The 19,014-nt window shown below is 46.9% G+C and overlaps 1 protein-coding gene across 2 annotated transcripts; it reads right to left on the reverse strand.

The window, feature by feature from the left end:
• Nucleotides 1-1,956: 1,956 nt before the first annotated feature.
• On the reverse strand, nt 1,957-18,617 carry AKR1A1 (aldo-keto reductase family 1 member A1). 2 transcript variants are annotated; one of them, XM_025991934.2, is made up of 10 exons: nt 18,344-18,617; nt 17,576-18,229; nt 8,463-8,552; nt 5,129-5,248; nt 4,807-4,958; nt 3,987-4,182; nt 3,309-3,508; nt 2,981-3,053; nt 2,750-2,836; nt 1,957-2,114 (listed from the first exon to the last, which is right to left on the reverse strand). In XM_025991934.2, exons 3-10 carry the CDS (start codon nt 8,544-8,546, stop codon nt 2,049-2,051), a joined length of 978 nt encoding a protein of 325 aa, XP_025847719.1. In that variant the 5' UTR covers nt 8,547-8,552; nt 17,576-18,229; nt 18,344-18,617; the 3' UTR covers nt 1,957-2,048. The 2 variants fall into 2 exon arrangements, with proteins under 2 accessions (XP_025847719.1, XP_072580230.1); XM_072724129.1 differs by lacking the exons at nt 8,463-8,552; nt 18,344-18,617 and having other exon boundaries at nt 17,576-18,013.
• Nucleotides 18,618-19,014: the final 397 nt, after the last annotated feature.

The raw sequence follows: 19,014 nt of genomic DNA on the forward strand, positions 1-19,014 counted from the left end.
TAACTTGATCTTGGACTTGTAGCTTTCCAGAGAAATCAATCTCTTTTCTTTAAGCCACCTATTCTGTGGTACCATTAGAGCAGGCCTAGCAAACTAATATGCCTCATATTCAAACTACTTCATAACTGTAGAAACTTAGATCATCAAAGTGTGTCAAGGAGCTATGGAATTGTATAGCAAGCCACCTGAGGAGGGTGAGGTCAGGAAAGATGTCTCAGAGGAAGTGACAGCTAAACTGAACATTTAAGTAACTTTTGTTAACTGTATAATGGGCTAAGGTGTGGGTTGTTTCAGGTACAAAGGACGAGAAAAAAGACTAACTTCCATCATGCTTCCCTTTATCTACATTTTATCTGTTTGATCCATTCTCTCCACTACACCAGTGTTGTGCTGCTAAGACACAAATAAAACCAAATTAATTCTGCTCCAAACTCTTCCTTGGCTTTTTTTTTCCTCCAGATTTTATTTATTTGAGAGAGTAAGCACAAGTAGGCAAAGTGGAAGGCAGAGGAAGGGGGGGGAAGCAGGCCCCTGCCAAGCAGAGAGCCCAATGCAGAGCTCAATCCCAGGACCCTGGGACCATGAACTGAGCCAAAGGCAGATGCCCCACCAACTGAGCCACCCAGGGGCTTCTCTTCCTCGGCCTCCTGCTGTATACAGGATAAAAGTAAAATCCAACTCAGTTTCCTAGGCTATCACCAGGCCCTACCTAATTTTAGCATTCTTCCATGCCATTCCATCTGCACTCTTTCAGGTGTTTTTGTTGTTGTTGTTAACTTACTCATGAGAGACAGAGAGAGAGAGAGGCAGACACAGGCAGAGGGAGAAGCAGGCTCCACACAGGGCGTCCTATGTGGGACTCAATCCTGGGACTCCAGGAGTACACCCTGGGCTGAAGGCAGGCACTAAACCACTGAGCCACCCAGGGATCCCCTCACTTTTAGGTTCTATCATGGAAGACTTTTTTTTGTTTGTTTGTTTTTATGGAAGACTTCTTTAGGTTTTTCCAATAACTTCTAGTTTCAAGGCTTTTCCCCCCTAAGCTATCCAATTTGTAGGGAAGACTATTCCCACTCTCACCTTTTTAAACTAATTAATTCCTATTCCTCCTTCATACCTCAGCTGATTAAATCAGTAGGCTCCTCACTCTGCACTTTTCATAGCACTTCTTCTAAGTGCAATTAAACTAATTATGCAATTAAAGTCTGTCTCCTCCTTCAAACCATAGGGACCTATGTGTCTTGGTCTCCTGGGTATGGTATTGTGCCTAACTCATAGAAGTACTCAATAAATATTTGTTGAATGAAGAACAATGGTTCCACTGGAAAACTAAAATTAGTTTTGTGTGACTTAAGTTTAGAATTTTTAAAAAACTCTCCTAAAGCCTCAGTAGCCTTTGGTGGGACTATAAAATACATAAGATAGAACCTTAAGATAGGTGCAGAGTGACCAGTTTTCAGACTCACTAGACCTTCTTCACGGAGCCTATGCACACTGATTGTAGCATCTGAGACAAAGCCCCTATCCCTACCTTTCCTGATTTTGTAAGCTGGGATTCCTGAACTTATAAATATACAGGTATTTTTGGCTCTTCATAGTCCTAAACCTAGGCACTGAACAAGGTGGTGGTGGTCGTGGTTGGGAATCCAAGACCCAGGCCCAGCAGTGCCAGGAAACAACACGACTCTCTGTACCTTGATGGCACTCTGAGAAGACTAATTTTGGGCACTCTGGGACAGTATGTAGTGCTGTGAGCTGCCACTAGATGGCAGTACTACCTCAATTGTACCTAATTCAAGAAAGTAGAACTGGAATTCAGCCACATACTGGTTTCTCCAGAAACAAAAAAGAAAAGAAGTCGGGGCTTGGGACAGGTGGCATCCAGCATCCCTCAGCTCAGCAGCTCTAAGGGAAATAGTTTCCATCTCAGGTCTGACCAGACAAATAAGCAAGTAGTGTGGCTGCTCCAATGGCTTTATTAACTCCTTTCTGGGGGTGGCAGGACCTTGTAGTTGAAGAGCTGGGATGGAAACCAGGAAGTGGTGGTCTCAGTATGGATCATTAAAGGGGTACAGAGGGTGCCCTGCATCTCTCGGGACCCTCTTCCCATCCACCTGGAAAGAGACAGACAGATGACTCTATTAGCAGGAGTTGACATTCCAAAGACACAGGGCCTTTCCCTGAATCCTCCTGAACATCACCTATAAATAGCACTATGCCAGATGGCAGTGGCAGGACCCTGAGCACCAGAGAATGCCAGTATTGACATTCTAGCAATCCATAGCCTGGTGTATACCTGTCCCTGCCCCTAAGAGTTCATAGTCTCAACTGGAATAAGGAACTATTTATTTCCCTACCCGTAACAGGCTTCAACCCAACCTCAATTCCTCTACCAAGACTGAGAATGCCTTAAAGCCTCTTCTCATTTATACCATATACTGAGAACTTGCAATGTATCAAGAACTGGGATACTTTTACAGATAGATTGAGGCTTGTAAAACTTAAATAACTTGTTCTAGGTCACAAGATATCGAAGCTGGACTGGGACTCAAAGGCTATTGCTTTATCCCCAAGCCTTATTACTTTCCCAAGCTTAATAAAAAGAAAAGAACCCACTGTGTTCAGGACAGCAATCCTACCAACAACATCCAGCTCCTCCTCTGACCAGCAAGGCCGAGAGGCTAGATCTGGGCCAGAATTCTGCCCCAAATCTTATACTCCCTAACTCTGGCAGGTGATATATACTCACTGTGAGCATGGGCACAATGTATCGCCAATTTTTATTCAGGGCATCTAGCTGCTTCATCTCGTCTGGGCTAAAGGTGAAGTCAAACACCTGGGGATAAGAAGTAGGGATCAGGAAAATCAGCTTTGTGTGTGGAAGCCAGGATTCTTCTTCTTGCCAGGCAGAGTCGGAGCCAAACTATGTCCCAACGGGCTAAAGGTTGAGGCCAAGAAGACAGGACCCATCACCAAGTACCTGGATGTTCTGGAGAATACGTGAAGGTGTGATACTCTTGGGGATGCAGATCACTTTCCGCTGGACCTGCCACCTAGGTGGGGGATTGAAGTAGATTAGGAAGAGGAGTCAGTACTCACAATCATTCTTTTGTCCTCCACACAGTCTTCTCTAAACTCCTGGTGTCCCTGAGCCCCAATAGAATGGGGAACATGCCTCAGAGTAGCTTCCCCCAGATTATACAGCAAGATTAGCAGCCTCACTCAGGTAGTTGGATAAGGAATCACTCAACCCTTGCCTCCCAACCCAGGTGCCCTCTCCCCACTTCTTTCCCCAAGACTGCCCACACCTGAGCAGGATCTGAGCTGGAGACCGGCCATACTTTTCAGCCAGTGCCAAGACTACCGGCTCCTCAAGTAGGACAGGCTCATCAGGATCACGCCAAGCTCGATCAGAGGATCCCAGAGGGCTATAAGCGGTCACCTCCAGGCCGCGTGCTTGGCAGTGAGCAATCAGCTCCTTCTGAGCCAAGTATGGGTGACATTCCACCTGAAACAAACAAAAAAAAACCCATCACTATCAGCTGGTCTCACCCAGCTTGTGGGGCCCCCACATCTCGGCCAACCTTGCATTGCTGACTCCCCAATTCCCCTCAGCCCACTTTCCCCACTCTCCACCTGCCACTCCAATTCATTCTCTTCCCACACCTCAATGTCTTTATTTTTGGTTTTCTAACATTCTTGTGTTTGATATGAACCAATACATAGTACTTCTTCTTACTGACAGAACCTTACTTTACACATACATCGTTCACATTTATTTCCATTGTGCTTGAATCAAAGACTTTTTAGTTTTTTTTTAACTCCAGTGTAGTTATCTCAATGCTCTCCTTTATGCAGAAAATTCCTACGCCAACACTTCTGAAAACTTGCTAGCCATCTCCATGAAGTAGACCCATCATCTGCTCACTTATGTTTCCGCACACACATATGCCCTCAAAGCAACAGATCTGTGTTGCTGTGCTCACCTGCAGGACAGCTGGGCGTACAGAGGCCACACTGAGCACATCATCGATTTGCCGACTGTTGAAATTGGACAGGCCCAGTGCTCGTACCAGTCCCTTAGCCACTAGTGCCTCCAGAGCTTTCCAGGTCTCCTTGTAGTGGGTAGAGTCATAGCGGATTGTCCCATCGGCATTTTTAGGGAAAGGGTTGTCTCCCCGCCTAAGTAAAGACAGCCCCCCATGAGTGGTTACAAATGCAAGGCTCCTGCCTTATCTGCCCATCCAGCCACTCTGTGTCCCCATACCAAGCCCAGAAAGGGCAAAAGGCCAAGAATAAAAAAACAAGCATGCTCTTTCACCCTCTCAGGTCATGACCCAGGTGTTAACTCTATATAAAACGCCCATTCCCTCTCCTCTTCTTCCTAGATACAAATTGTATCTCCTCTCCTCTGGGAAGTCTTTCTGAACTCCTTCCTCCTCAAAGAGTTGCATGTTCTTGCAACCTTCTTCTAGGACTGGCACAGAGCTCCTGGTAGACTCCTCTCATACCCTCTGCTGGAGCTGATTCTCTACTGCAATCCTAGGCCTAGCTCAGCAGAAGCCAGTAGTTTCCTGAATGAATAAAGGGAGGGGGAGGGACCACCCATGTATCCCTAGGATCCACCTCATGTGAAGCTACACTCCTTTGCTGTAGCTAAACTCTTGGCTGTGATGGCATAAAAGGCTGAGTTCCCATGGCAAGCTGAGGAATGTTCCTCTCCTGCCCTGCTCCTGTGCCTTATAAGTTACTACCATAACTCCCCCAACACCTGACTCCCTGGATGAAGACCCTGGCAAGACTCACTCAAAGGCATAAGGCCAGTGCATCAGGTACAGGTCCAAATACTCCAGCTGGAGGTCAGCCAGTGTCTTCCGGAGGGCAGGCTCCACATCCTTGGGGTGGTGTTTAGTGTTCCACAGCTTAGAAGTCACAAATAGCTCCTCTCGAAGCACCACCTGGTACAGGGGCAGGGCCCATAGTGAGAAGAGCCATGGGCAACCGATACACAGGTAAATAATTTCACCTACCCTCACCTCTGGGCAAGGAATTAGAAGGAAGACGCTGCCAGATCCCTCCAGCCAGGACTCCAGCCCTCACCCCACCCCTCCGTCACCCTAGTCCTCACCTTGCCAGGTCCTACATTCTCCTTCAGGGCCTCCCCGATCTCAGCCTCATTGCCGTAGATAGCAGCACAGTCAATGTGGCGGTAGCCTACACTCAGGGCATACATAATAGCTGCTTTTACCTGCCAGGTGAGATGCAAAGGTTTCAGTTCTGTTAGCCTAGGCCAGAAACTGCCCTCCTGAGGGTCACTAACGGGGAAAGGGGCAGTTATCCATAATGTAGGAGTGGGAAGATGAAAAATGGTTCTAGTCTAGGGGACTTGAAGCCTCTTCAGAGACCCCAAACCCTTTGCGCTGGCCTAATAATCCCCTAGATTCCCTCCTACCCAAGCAATCTCAGTGGGGCCTAGTAAAAAACCAACATTGGGGCAGCCCGGGTGGCTCAGCGGTTTAGTGCCACCTTCAGCCAGAGGCATGATCCTGGAGATCTGGGATGGAGTCCCACGTCAGACTCCCTACATGGAGCCTGCTTCTCCCTCTGCCTGTGTCTCTGCCCCCCTCTCTCTGTGTGTCTCATGAAAAAATAAATAAAATCTTTAAAAAACAAAAAACAAAAAAACCTAACATTGGTACTCTCAGATGCTCAGTAGATGGATGGATACATTAAAAGAAAACAGAAGTTTAGGTCATGGAGACTGGTTCTCTAGGTCTGAGGAGCTGATTAGGGAAACACGATACACAGGTAAATAATTTATAGGCCAGTGCTACACTGAGAGATCCTTACGGAGCCCTGTAGATCAAGTGAGCTCTGGGAGTTCGAAGGAGCAAAAGAGCTCTGAGAGGGGGGAAAAAATTAAGGAAGGCAGAGAAGTGAGATGGAAGCTGGGCCCAGAGCCCTCTGTTAGGAGAGAAGAAAGCAGACACAAAGTAGGCGGACAGGTCAGTCAATTTGCTAAAAAACAAACTAGAAACCTGGCATCAGAAGCAGAACCAGGGGGGGATCCCTGGGTGGCTCAGTGGTTTAGCGCCTGCCTTTGGCCCAGGGCGCGATCCTGGAGTCCCGGGATCGAGTCCCGCGTCGGGCTCCCTGAATGGAGCCTGCTTCTCCCTCTGCCTGTGTCTCTGCCTCTCTCTCTCTCTCTATGTCTATCATGAATGAATAAATAAATCTTAAAAAAAAAAAAATTTAAAAAAAAAAAAAAAAAGAAGCAGAACCAGGGCAGCCTTGGTGGCTCAGGGGTTTGGTGCCACCTTCAGCCCAGGGTGTGATCCTGGAGACCCGGGATCGAGTCCCACGTCAGGCTCCCTGCGTTGAGCCTGCTTCTCCCTCTGCCTGTGTCTCTGCCTCTCTCTCTGTGTGTCTCTCATGAATAAATAAAAATCTTTAAGAAAAATAATAAAAATACAGCTATATTTAAAAAAAAAAAAGCAGAACCAAGGGTGCCAGGGCCTTGCCTTTTAAGGTCCCCATCTAGGGTGCCTGGGTGGCTCAGTCGGTTAAATGTCTGACTTCAGCTCAGGTCATAATCCCAGAGTCTGGGATCAAGTCTGGGATCAGGCTCCCTGCTCTGTGAGGAATCTACTTCTTCCTCTACCCCTTCCCTCTGCTTGTGCCCTTTCTCCCTCAAGCTCGTTCTCTCTCATTCTCTCAAATAAATAAAATCTTAAGGGCAGCCCGGTGGCGCAGTGGTTTAGCGCCGCCTGCAGCCTGGGGTGTGATCCTGGAGACCTGGGATCGAGTCCCACATCGGGCTTCCTGAATGGAGCCTGCTTCTCCCTCCACCTGTGTCTCTGCCTCTCTCTTCACTCTCTCTGAATGAATGAATAAACAAAATCTTTAAAATAAATAAATAAATAAATAAATAAATAAATAAATAAATAAATAAATAAATAAAATCTTAAAAAAAAAAAAAATCAGGGCAGCCCCGGTGGCGCAGTGGTTTAGCGCCGCCTGCAGCCCGGGGCATGATCCTGGAGACCCTGGATCGAGTCCCACGTCGGGCTCTCTCTCCCTCTGCCTGTGTCTCTGCCTCTCTCTCTCTCCCTCTCTCTGTGACTATCATAAATAAATTTTTAAAAAAAATTTAAAAAATAAATAAATAAAAAATAAATAAATAAAATCTTAAAAAAAAAAGTCTCCATCTAGGTACAGCTCTTACTATCCAGACGTACTCCCCTCATCCTGCTGATCCATACCCCCAGTCTTGGCCCACGTTCTGATTTCCACCCCTTGCCTTTACCTAGCTCCTAGACCTGTCCTGGGCGGTGTCAGCAACTGCCTGGAGTACAGACACCCTGGCTCCAGGGTTCTAGGCAGCTAGAGGAAGGAAAACAAAGGAAAAAGAGGCAGAGCACACCACAAATACCGCCTAATTCCAAGAGAGAAGAGGCTCTTTTCCCTGCCAAAAGTCCTTCTCAAACTTAATCCCCAAACTTCTCTAAACTCTGACTCAGATTTCCAAAGCAGGAAGAAGCCCTGGGAAGATGCCCCACCCCAGGTGGGAGCTGCATCTCTAGTTACAACAACCCTAGGAAAGCTGGTCTCGATTCCCACACTCCCCTAAATTGGAAGAGTCTATACTAGGGTTATTAAACTCCAGCTAGCCTTTTGTTTTTTCAGCTAAGAATGGTTGTTACATCTTTAAAAGGTTACTTAAGGATATAATTGCCCCCATTTTGCAACTTGTCCAGCAAAATCTCAACCATTAAGCATCTAGTTCTTTAAGAAAAAGTTTGCTGGGATGCCTGGGTAGTTCAGTGGTTGAGCATCTGCCTTAGGCTCAAGGTGTGATCCCAGGTCTGGGGATTGAGTCTCACATTGGGCTCCCTGTGAGAAGCCTGCTTCTCCCTCCACCTGTCTCTGCATCTCTCTCTGCGTCTCTCATGAATAAATAAATAAACAAATCTTAAAAGAAAATAAAAAGTTTACTAACCCTTGGTCTCTACAGTTGACAGCTATTCTTCAAACCCTGACACCTATCATGTGCCTACTTCTGGACTGAACACTAGGGAGTGGCCCAGCCCTTGAGCCCTGTGTGGGAGAGGAAGATATGATCACAGCACATAAACGCCATATTAGGGATCAGCACAGGGCCACAGTGGGGTCCCATGTCTGCCACAGGACTCAGTACAGATCTCATTAGGGAAACGGTTCCTTCCTATTCCCTTAGCCCTTCTGGGCCCCGCAGCCGTTCCTTTGAGTTAGCTGAGGAAGCCAAGGGCTCACTGCTGGCCTCTTCTTCCCTTGTTTCTTCCTAGTGCCTTTCAGGCTCATCCCTACCTGAAATAGAGTACCAGGATGGGGCTGCTAGGGAAAATTCAGGGGTCCTCTCTCAAATTCTCCCTTTTCCCTGGCAGAGGTGCAAGAAGCCCTCCTCCTTGTCCTCCATTTCTCACCTGGCCAGGATCACTCTTCCAGGTGCCCAGCCCAATCAGGGGCATCTTCTGCCCAGTGTGTAGGAGGACACATGAAGCCGCCATCGCCCCCTGAAACACCAATGGGAAGAGAATGGTATGGGGGTCAGTGTTGCTGCTTGAGCCTCTGCTACCCATTGGTCAAGAGTGCCATAAAACATGGGTGGTAAAGGGAGCACAGACGTGAGACAACAAATACATGATTGTGCATACATGCCTGTAAGCAGAGGGCAGCTAAAACAGCATAACCAGAACCAACCAAAGCTAGGAGTTCCTGGATAAACATTAACTGGACCACCAGCCTGGCTGTCCTTCCTTCTACCGGGCTAAAGATCTGTGTCAGAGAGCTCTAATACCTAAAAACAAAGGTGGGTGGCTCCCTGAAGTACCCAGACTTGACAACATAAAGTCTCAAGCCACTGTAAGATAGCAAAGGCCACGATAAGTCAAAGTGAGACCAAGTGACAGAACAGATTCAGGAACAGGTCACCTTTCTGAGGATGAAACAAACATTCCCAGGAGGCTCTCAGAAACTAGAGGTTCTCCTAGTCCCTCACAGACTGGTCTGATCTGCATGCTGCTAGGCCAGAGTGGAGTCTTACAAGGGAAGTATACCATTTTTTATTTTTTTATTATTTTTTAATTTTTTTAAAGATTTTATTTATTTATTCATTCATGAGAGACACACACACACACATTGAGAGGCAGAGACACACCAGAGGGAGAAACAAGCTCCATGCAGGGAGCCCAATGTGGGACTCGATCCCAGGTCTCCAGGATCATGCCCTGGGCCAAAGGCAGATGCCAAACTGCTGAGCCACCCGGGCTGCCCAGTATACCATTTTTTAGATGAAAAAAGCGAACTCAGGGCAGCCCAGGTGGCTCAGTGGTTTAGCGCCGCCTTCAGTCCCGGACGTGATCCTGGAGACCCAGGATCGAGTCCCATGTCAGGCTCCTTGCATGGAGCCTGCTTCTCCCTCTGCCTGTGTCTCTGCCTCTCTCTCTCTCTCTGTGTGTCTCTCATGAATAAATAAATAAAATCTTTATCAAAAAAAAAAAAAAAAAAAAGGAAAAGAAAGGAAAAAAGAAAAAAGCAAACTCAGGGGATCCCTGGGTGGCTCACTAGCATACCACCAGCCTCTGTGTGTGTGTGTGTGTGTGTCTCTCATGAACAAATAAAATCTTTAAAAAAAAGAAAAGAAAAAAGCAAACTCAGAGAGGTGAAGTTATTTGCCCCCAAATCAACAGCTGAGAAGTAGCAAAGCAAAGGAACCAAAGAGGAGCCAATGGAAAAAGACAAAAAAAGGCCAGGTAAACAGACTCCTAATATTCATGTGTTGTACCTCACAGTAGACACCTATTACAATGTGCTACAGAAAAGCAAATGACGTCTGTAGGGCAAGGACCAGGGAATATAGACATTGGCTTTTAAGTTGGACTTCCCCAAGGGGAGTCAAGGGGAGAAGGCTTTCCAGGAAGGGGAATCAGATATAGCAGAAAGCAATAAATTATAGACACAAGAAAATTTCCAACTGAACAAAACAGGTGTTACTGGAGCAACCCTCTTTGGAGAGCTTTGAAAATCAGAAGTCTCCAAAGGGCCCACGAATACTCATTCAGTCAGTAAAAGATGAATACTCCAGGTCTTGTGGTGGGCCTAAGAGACCCACATATTCAGAGTCCCTGCCCTCTTGGAGTTTATTATGGGCTGGTGTAGTGAGGAGAGAGGGTATTAGTACAATGTATGAGATAGGACTAAAATCTGCACAACTGCTACAAGAAAAGAGTAACCCTGCTAGGATGGCTTCTTGGAAATAATATTTGATTCTTTTTTTTTTTTTTTAAGATTTTATTTTTGGGGCACCTGAGTGGCTCAGAGACTGAGCATCTGCCTTGGCTCAGGATGTGATCCCAGGAGACACACACAGAGAGGCAAGACATAGGCAGAGGAGAAGGAGAAGGAGGCTCCCTACAGGGAGCCTGGCACAGGACTCAGAGTCCAGATCCCGGGATCATGCCCTGAGCTGAAGGCAGACGCTCAACCGCTAAGCCACTCAGGCATCCCAAAAGACTTCATTTTATTTTATTTTTTAAGATTTTATTTATTCATGAGAGAGAGAGAAAGAGAGAGAGAGAGAGAGGCAGAGACACAGGCAGAGGGAAAAGCAGGCTCCATGCAGGGAGCCTGACATGGGACTCGATCCCAGGTCTCCAGGATCACACCCTGGGCTGAAGGCGGCGCTAAACCGCTGAGTCACCAGGCTGCCCAAGATTTTCTTTCCTTTTTCTTTTTTTTTTTTTTAAGACAAATTATTTATTTTATTTTATTTATTTATTCATGAGAGACGCAGAGAGAGAGAGAGAGGCAGAGACACAGGCAGAGGGAGAAGCAGGCTCCATGCAGGGAGCCCGACATGGGACTTGATCCCGGGTCTCCAGGACCAGGCCCTTGGCTGAAGGTGGCGCTAAACCACTCAACCACTGGGGCTGCCCAAGATTTTCTATTTTTTAAAATATATATATATTTTTTTTTATTCATGAGAGATACAGAGAGAGAGAGAGAGAGAGAGAGAGAGAAGCAGAGACATAGGCACAGGGAGAAGCAGGCTCCATGCAGGGAGCTCGATGTGGGACTCGATCCTGGGACTCCAGGATCACGCCCTGGGCCGAAGGTAGGCGTTAAACCGCTGAGCCACCAGGGATCCCCAGATTCTATTTTTAAGTAATCTCTACATCTAATGTTGGGGCTCAAACTCACAACCCCGTGATCAATAGTTGCATGCTTGGGGCGCCTGAGTGACTCAGTTGGTTAAGTGTCCAACTCCTGATTTCAGCTCAGGTCATGACCTCAGGATCCTGAGATTGGGCTCCGAGCTGGGTGTGGGGCCTACTTAAGATTCTCTCTCTCCAAAAAAAAAAAAAAAAAAAAAAAAAAAAAAAAAAAGATTCTCTCTCTCCATCTCCCTTTGCCTCAATCCACCAATCTAAAAAAAAAAAAAAAAGAAGGGACACCTGGGTGGCTCAGCGGTTGAGCGTCTGCCTTTCTCTCTCTCTCCCTCTCACTTCTGTTCTCTCTTTCTCTCTCTTAAAAAATAAATAAATAAAAGGTGCATACTCTACCACTGAGCCAGCAAGGCGTCCCTGAGTCAATCAAGTCTTGATGAATAGGAGTTATCCAAGCGAAAGGGAAAAGAAAAAGAATGCTCAACCTAAGAGCCAATAAGCTTGAAATAACCTTTTCCCTTGATCTCCTCAATACTATAGATATCACTTCCTTGGGATTGATTTCATTGCCAGCAATAACTTTATAAATATAACCTTTGTTTCTAAGTTCTGAAAAGACATCAAGAATATTATGGTAGGGATCCCTGGGTGGCGCAGCGGTTTGGCGCCTGCCTTTGGCCCAGGGCGCAATCCTGGAGACCCGGGATCGAATCCCACGTCGGGCTCCCGGTGCATGGAGCCTGCTTCTCCCTCTGCCTGTGTCTCTGCCTCTCTCTCTCTCTCTGTGACTATCATGGATAAATAAAAATTAAAAAAAAAAAAAAAAAGAATATTATGGTAGAGCAGGAAATAAGACAAGTTGTAAATATAACTGACATACCACAATTGTTTTTCCTAATACTTCCAACTCTGGAAGATTTTTATAGTCTAGCATACCATGGTTTATGGGTACCTTTTTCTGCTGAAACAGAAACAAAATTGTTCAGTCTGGGCAGCAAACCACAGATCACTGAGGGTAGTACTGTTACCAAACTTCCCAGGGATCAGGCAAGTTTGTCTGGACTTCACAGGAGGAACTAGTCTGCCAGTTGCCACCAGGGTCTGTGGCTGGTGACCTGTGCTTGATCCCCAAACAGGTGACCTGCTGGCCTCTTCCAGATTTCCTAGCACACATTGGAGAACTCTGAAATTACACATGGATTTAGGCTGAGAGCTTGAACAAAAGCCTAGTCTAAGGCAAAAAGGAAGAAACCTGATGCTTGCTTCTCCCTTTTGATGGTGAAACAGAAAACCCAAGAGGAAAAAAAAAAACAAAAAAAAACCAAGAGGCCGGGAGGTGGGGCGCGGGGCAAGGGGGTGTGTGTGAGGGGGGGTGTCATAGAATAAGGAACACCTAACGAAGAGGTTCAAAGGACAAGAGCTCCAAAGGAAAGAATGGAGGGGCACAGAGAACAAATGTTTTTCTCTAGGACAGGAAATCATACTTTGCCAGCTCCTGACTTCTTCATCTTCTGCCTCGGGGATTCACTTTCCAGCCTTCTCCTGCATTAACAGGCTCTGAAGCTGTCAGGAACTGCCTAGCTTGGCCTCTGGCAGCAATCAGAAATCCTTATGTTAATTTGGGAGACGTTTGGGGCACCTGGGTGGCTCAGTCAGTTAAGCATCTGCCTTTGGCTCAGGTCGTGATCTCAGGGTCCTGGGATGGAGCCCCGTGTTGGGCTCCGTGCATAGGGTCTGACTGTCCCTCTCCTCCCCCCTCTGCTCTTCCCCTCCTCACAGGCCCTCTAATAAATATAATCTTTAAAAAGGGGGTGGTAAAAAAAATAAAAAATAAAAAATAAAAATAAAAAGGGGGTGGTGGGGGATCCCTGGGTGGCTGAGTGGTACAGCGCCTGCCTTTGGCCCAGGGCATGATCCTGGAGTCCCGCGTGATCCTGGAGTCCCTTGTCGGGCTCCCTGCATGGAGCCTGCTTCTCCCTCTGCCTGTGTCTGCCTCTCTCTCTATGTCTATCATGAATAAATAAATAAAATTTTAAAAAATAAAAATAAAAAGGGGGTGGTGGTGAACCTGGGTGGCAAAGTCAGTTGAGGGTCTGCCTTTGGCTCAGTCATGACCCTGGGGTCCTAGGATGGAGCCCTACGTCAGGCCCCCTGCTTGGCGGGGAGGCTGCTTCTCTCTGTCCCTCTCACTCCCCTCTGCTTGTGCGCTGTCTCAAATACATAAAATCTTAAAAAATTAAAATTAAAAATGGGATGCCTGGGTGGCTCAGTGGTTGAGCGCCTGCCTTTGGCTCAAGGTGTAATCCTGGATTCCCAGGTTCGAGTCCCACATCAGGCTCCTTGCATGCAGCCTGCTTCTCTGTCTGCCTGTGTCTCTGCCTCTCTCTCTCATGAATAAATAAATAAAATCTTTAAAAAAAATTAAAAAAAAAAAGAACTTGGGAGAAGATTTACACATAAAAAAGAAAAGCTGCATGGTGGGGAGGGGGGCATAAGTGGTATCAGGACTCAGGTTTTATTTATTTTTTTAATATGTATTCTGTGGGGGAGGAAAAAATGTATCCTGTGTAAATACTTTTGATATTGATGGAGGGAAGGGATTTTTTTTAAGATTTTATTTATTAAAAAAAAAAGATTTTATTTATTTATTCATGAGAGACACAGAGAGAGAGAAAGAGAGAGAGAGAGGCAGAGACACAGGCAGAGGGAGAAGCAGGCTCTATGCAGGGAGCTCGATGTGGGACTCAATCTCGGGTCTCCAGGATCACACTCTGGGCTGAAGGCGGTGCTAAACCGTTGAGCCACTGGGCTGCCCAGGACTCAGGTTTTAGGGGCACCTGGCTGGCTCACTTGGTAGAGCACGCAACTCTTGATCGTGGGGTTGTAAGTTCAAGTCCTATGTTGGATGTTCAGATTACTTAAAATCCTTAATAAAAAAAATCCTTAATAAAAATAAAAATAAAAAAAGGACTCGGGTTTTATTATTCCCAAATCAGCATCTACATTCCTTCTGTCTGGGGCTGTCTTCCCTTCTCAGAGGAGGACTCTACAGCTGCTGCCTGGATGCAGGAAACTTAAAAACACAGGAAAAAGAGGAAGCAGTATTTACATGAGTGTTCCCGGCTGCATGGGCCTCTCCTCTATCTCTCACAAATGTTAGTGTCCCTCAGAGTTCTGTCTCCAAACCTCCTCCCACTCCCTAGTTAAGCTCATGTCTTCACTTACCACGTTAAGCACTGATTCTGCCCAACCCAGTCCTGGACCTGCAGCTCCCTCTGGACATCTCTACCCATATATCCTATAGGTATCTAAGACTCAACATGTCCAAAACTCTACTCATCGTATCCAGCAGCAAACCACAAAGGAAATGGTTCAAGGCCTGCGATTGCACAGACTTGGATTTGAATCTCAGGACCCCTCCCCCATTTTGAAGAGACGCCCTATCAAGTACTTTGCACAGTGCCTGACCAATGCTCTTCATTCGGTATACCTCTCTCAGCAGGGACTCAAGGCCCTGGATAACAACTGTTAAACAATTCATAGTACAATCCACAGGGTCTTGAAAAAAATATCTAAATAAATTATTTCAGTTCATTTGGCATTTTTTAGTATTATCTATCAGATTATGGTTTGACAAGTGATGGGTAGGAGAGTATATCCTTGCCTGTACTTCTAAGAAGCCAGCATAGAAAACTACTTTAAATATGTAACAGTGACCAAGATTTGGTCAATTTGGCTGGGTTAAAAACCCTATTAATATTGGTCAATATTTTTTAAAAAGATACAGTTTGCTCTAAACTGTAATGTAAAACCTAAGACTACAATAACACTTCACGTACTTCTTGAGGTATGTGAAAAGGATTTCAAAATATTTCTTTTTCCTTTCTCCAGTCCATCCATATCTGTCTCCACTGCCACTGCTCTAGCTTGAACCACACCTACCTGAACCAATCTCCTGTTTCCAGTGTAGCCCCTCTCCCTATAATCCATTCACTAAATCTGACCATGTGACTCAGAGGTTCATCTTTCAACTGTTTTTGCCTACCTTCGGTATGAAGTCTACACTCCTTAGTAACACCTTTTATAACGTGGCCTCCACCTTCCCATTTTCCCACTTTCCCACTTTTTCATGGCAAACTCCAGGTTTCAGACTTTACAGAACCAGCTTTCACTTACGTGACTCCAGGCACACTTTGCTTCCCCAAGTCCTACCCCTGCCTAGCTAACTGCTGCTCATCCTTTGGCTAGCATTTCTCCTCCCACGCACCAATAGCTATGCACATGGTGGCAGTTTTTTGTTTATATTTGTTTCCCTCACAAACCAAGGTACTCCTTGAGGTCAGAGCATAATACCTATCTGAACCCCTCACTCCTAGAATGCCTGGCCCATACAACACATAGAAACACACGTGTTGGGAAGTCTGGTGACTCAGCGGTTGAGCATCTGCCTTTAGCTCAAGGTGTGATCCTGGAGTTCCAGGATCGAGTCCCACATCAAGCTCCCTGCATGGAGCTTGCTTCTCCCTCTGCCTGTATCTCTGCCTCACTGTGTCTCTCGTGAATAAATAAAATCTTAAAAAAAAAAAAAAAGAAAGAAAGAAAGAAACACACATGTAAGCATACACAAACACACATACACAATAAAGACACACAAAGGCAAATGTGTCAAGGGGGAGAACTTAACAGCTGGTGGGGGGGGGAACATCTGAGGAAGTCACTGCCTTCATCACCTTCTTTCTTTACTTCTTGGGTAACCTGGAAAGAATAATCTCTGAAAGACATCAAAGCCCTTTACCATTTTCAGAAAAACAACAACCATGTTTTCATACAGGATGATACTGGAATCGCTACTGTGTAAATAAGAAAGCTGAGATCAGGACGCCTGGGTGGCTCAGCGGTTGAGCGTCTGCCTTCGGCTCAGGTCATGATCCTGGATCCCGGGATCGAGTCCCACATCGGGCTCCCTGCATGGAGCCTGCTTCTTCCTCTGCCTGTGTCTCTGCCTCTGTGTGTGTGTGTCTCTCATGAATAGATAAATAAAATCTTAAAAAAAAAAAAAAAAAGGAAAAAGAAAGAAAACTGAGGTCTTGGGGAAAGTAACAGGTCTGATCAGAACCATCAAGACTCTTTTAGGGAGGTCTTGCAGCCTGTGTATGGGTAGGCTGAAGAGCCGAATTAATAGTAACCCCATCTGGTGACAGTTCAGATTCCAGTCTCATTGTAACAGAGGTCTGAAGCAATGGAAAAACATGCCCCAGCCTTCCCAAACCCACCACAGGTGCCTAAACTAACTTTACTCATTCCAGCCACTTCTAGGAAGTATCTATGCAATTCCATAGAAAGGCCAGAGTTCCTGCAAAAATCGTGTTGGTGAGCAAACAAAGAGGAAGGAGGCCTCTGGGTGGCTCAGTTGGTTAAACGTTTGCCTTTGGCTCAGATCATGATCCCAGGACTGAACCCTGCACTGTCTCCCCGCTCAGCAGAGAACTAACAGTAACAGTGACCAAGACTTGGTCTATTTGGCTGGATTAAAAATCCTATTAATATTGGTAAATTTTTTTAACAGATATAGTTTAAACTGTAATGTAAAACCTAAAATTGCAGTAACACTTCATGTACTTCTTGATGTATGTGAAAAGAATTTAAAAATATATTATTTCATGGGACGCCTGGGTGGCTCAGAGGTTGAGCATCTGCCTTTGGCTCAGGGCATGTGTGATCCTGGTTCCCGGGATCGAGTCCCACATCAGGTTTCTTGCATGGAGCCTGCTTCTCCTCCCTCTGCCTGTGTCTCGGCCTCTCTGGTCTTTCATGAATAAATAAATAAAATCTTAAAAAAGTAAAATAAAAAATATATTTCTTAAGTCTTTCTCCAGTCCATCCATGTCCGTCTCCACCACCACTGCTCTAGCTTGAACCACACCTACCTGAACCACCAATCTCTCTGCTTCAGTGCGGCCCCTCTCCCTACAATCCATTCATTAAATCTGACCTTGTGACTCCAAGGCTCAAAGTCTTCCAGCAGTTCTTGCCTACCTAAGCGCTCCTTAGTAGTATCTTTCATAACCTGACTCCCTCCTTCTTCATTTTCCCACCTCTTCATGGCAAAGTCCAGGTTTCAGACCTGTCCTCAAAAGAGTTCAACTAAAACTTCCTGAGCAACCTAACAGTGGACACACGCTTTTAAAAGCTTTATCTCGGATGTAGGAACTCATTTCATGGGTGAGAAAACTGAGGTCCAGACAAACTGAGAATTTAAACATCACCACACAGGGTTCAAATGGGAAACCGAGTCAGACTGCCTCCAGAGCCTGAGCTCTCTGCTCTATTCGGGGAGGCAGGAGGAGATGGGAGCAGCAGCAGCAACTCACCCCGGCTGGAGCGCAGAGCGTCAACGAGGCAGTGTGACCTCTGCTCGGTTCTGTGCCCTGCCCACGATCCAACACGCCTCAGCTCCGGGACCTGCTGGGCTGCGAGGGAAGATGGCCCGATGCTGAAGGCCGGGACCTGGCTTAAGTCTGGCAGCGACGAGGAAGCTCCTCCCATAGGGGAGAGGGCCGGGCTTTCAACATCACGCGCGGTGGCGGACCCCACCCCTGTCCCCCGTGAGGAGCTGGCGGAAGCCAGAGCAGGCAGCCTGCACCTTCCCCTCCTCTAGGGGCTAGCGGTCGGATTGGCAGGAGTTTAGACACGCTTCGCTGCGCAAGTTTGGAGCACGCGGGGCTGGCCGAACCCCCAGCTGCCTGCCACGTGGGGGCTCCGGCTGCAGCCGGCCCGCGCCTCTGCTGGCCCACAGTGCACCGCGCGCCGCCGCTCTAGGCCGCGCCGCCTTCTGGGGAGCGGCCGCTGCGGGAGTGGGAGGGCTCCGGGGTCGCGTGGCAAGTGCTCCTCCGGCCGCCTCCCCCTGGATTCACCGAACCAATGCCTGCCGGTCCCGCGATCCCGGATCCAGTCCCACGTCAGGCTCCTTGCGGGGAACCTGCTTCTCCCTCTGCCTGTGTCTCTGCCTCCATCTCTCTCTCTGTCTGTCGTGAATAAATAAATAAAAATTTTTAAAAAAGAAAGAAAGAACCAGCTCCCGCTCCTTTCCCTTAGAGTCAGCCAGGTTCCCGGCGTCTACCTGAGGCCGGCCCGCTTACCTGGTCAGGTAAACAGGCTCAGAAAGTAGCCGCAGCCTAAGAGTTGTCTGTAACGAGGAAGACCTCAGGCCTATGGGCTCCAAGAGATAGAAAGTGCATGGGTCCCGACCCTGGACTGTGGACCTTGGCTGCGCGTTAATGCGCCAGGTCCCGGGCAGCCCGCTGGCGCAGAGGTTTAGCGCTGCCTTCAGCCCAGGGCCTGATCCTGGAGACGGGGAATCGAGTCCCATGTAGGGCTCCTTGCATGGAGCCTGCTTCTCACTCTGCCTGTGTCTCTGCTTCTCTGTGTGTGTGTGTCTCTAATGAATAAATAAATCTTAAAAAATTAATGTCCCAGGTCCTGTGTTAGACTTTATAAACATGTTTTATTTTTTTTGAAGGTTTTATTTATTTATTTATTCATGAGAGACACAGAGAGAGAGAGAGGCAGAGACACAGGCAGAGGGAGAAGCAGGCTCCATACAGGGAGCCCGATGTGGGACTCTATCCGGGGACTCCAGGATCACACCCTGGGCCGAAGGCAGGTGCTAAACCGCTGAGCCACCCAGGCGCCCCTATAAACATGTTTTTACTGACATGTTTTTAAACATGTTTTTCCTCACAACAATCTTGTAAAGGGAGTGTTCTCTCTCTCTCTCTCTCTCTTTTTTTTTTTTTTTTTTTTAAGATTT

This window comes from Vulpes vulpes, chromosome 10 (assembly GCF_048418805.1).
Source record: "Vulpes vulpes isolate BD-2025 chromosome 10, VulVul3, whole genome shotgun sequence".
NCBI classification, from domain to species: Eukaryota; Metazoa; Chordata; class Mammalia; order Carnivora; family Canidae; genus Vulpes; species Vulpes vulpes.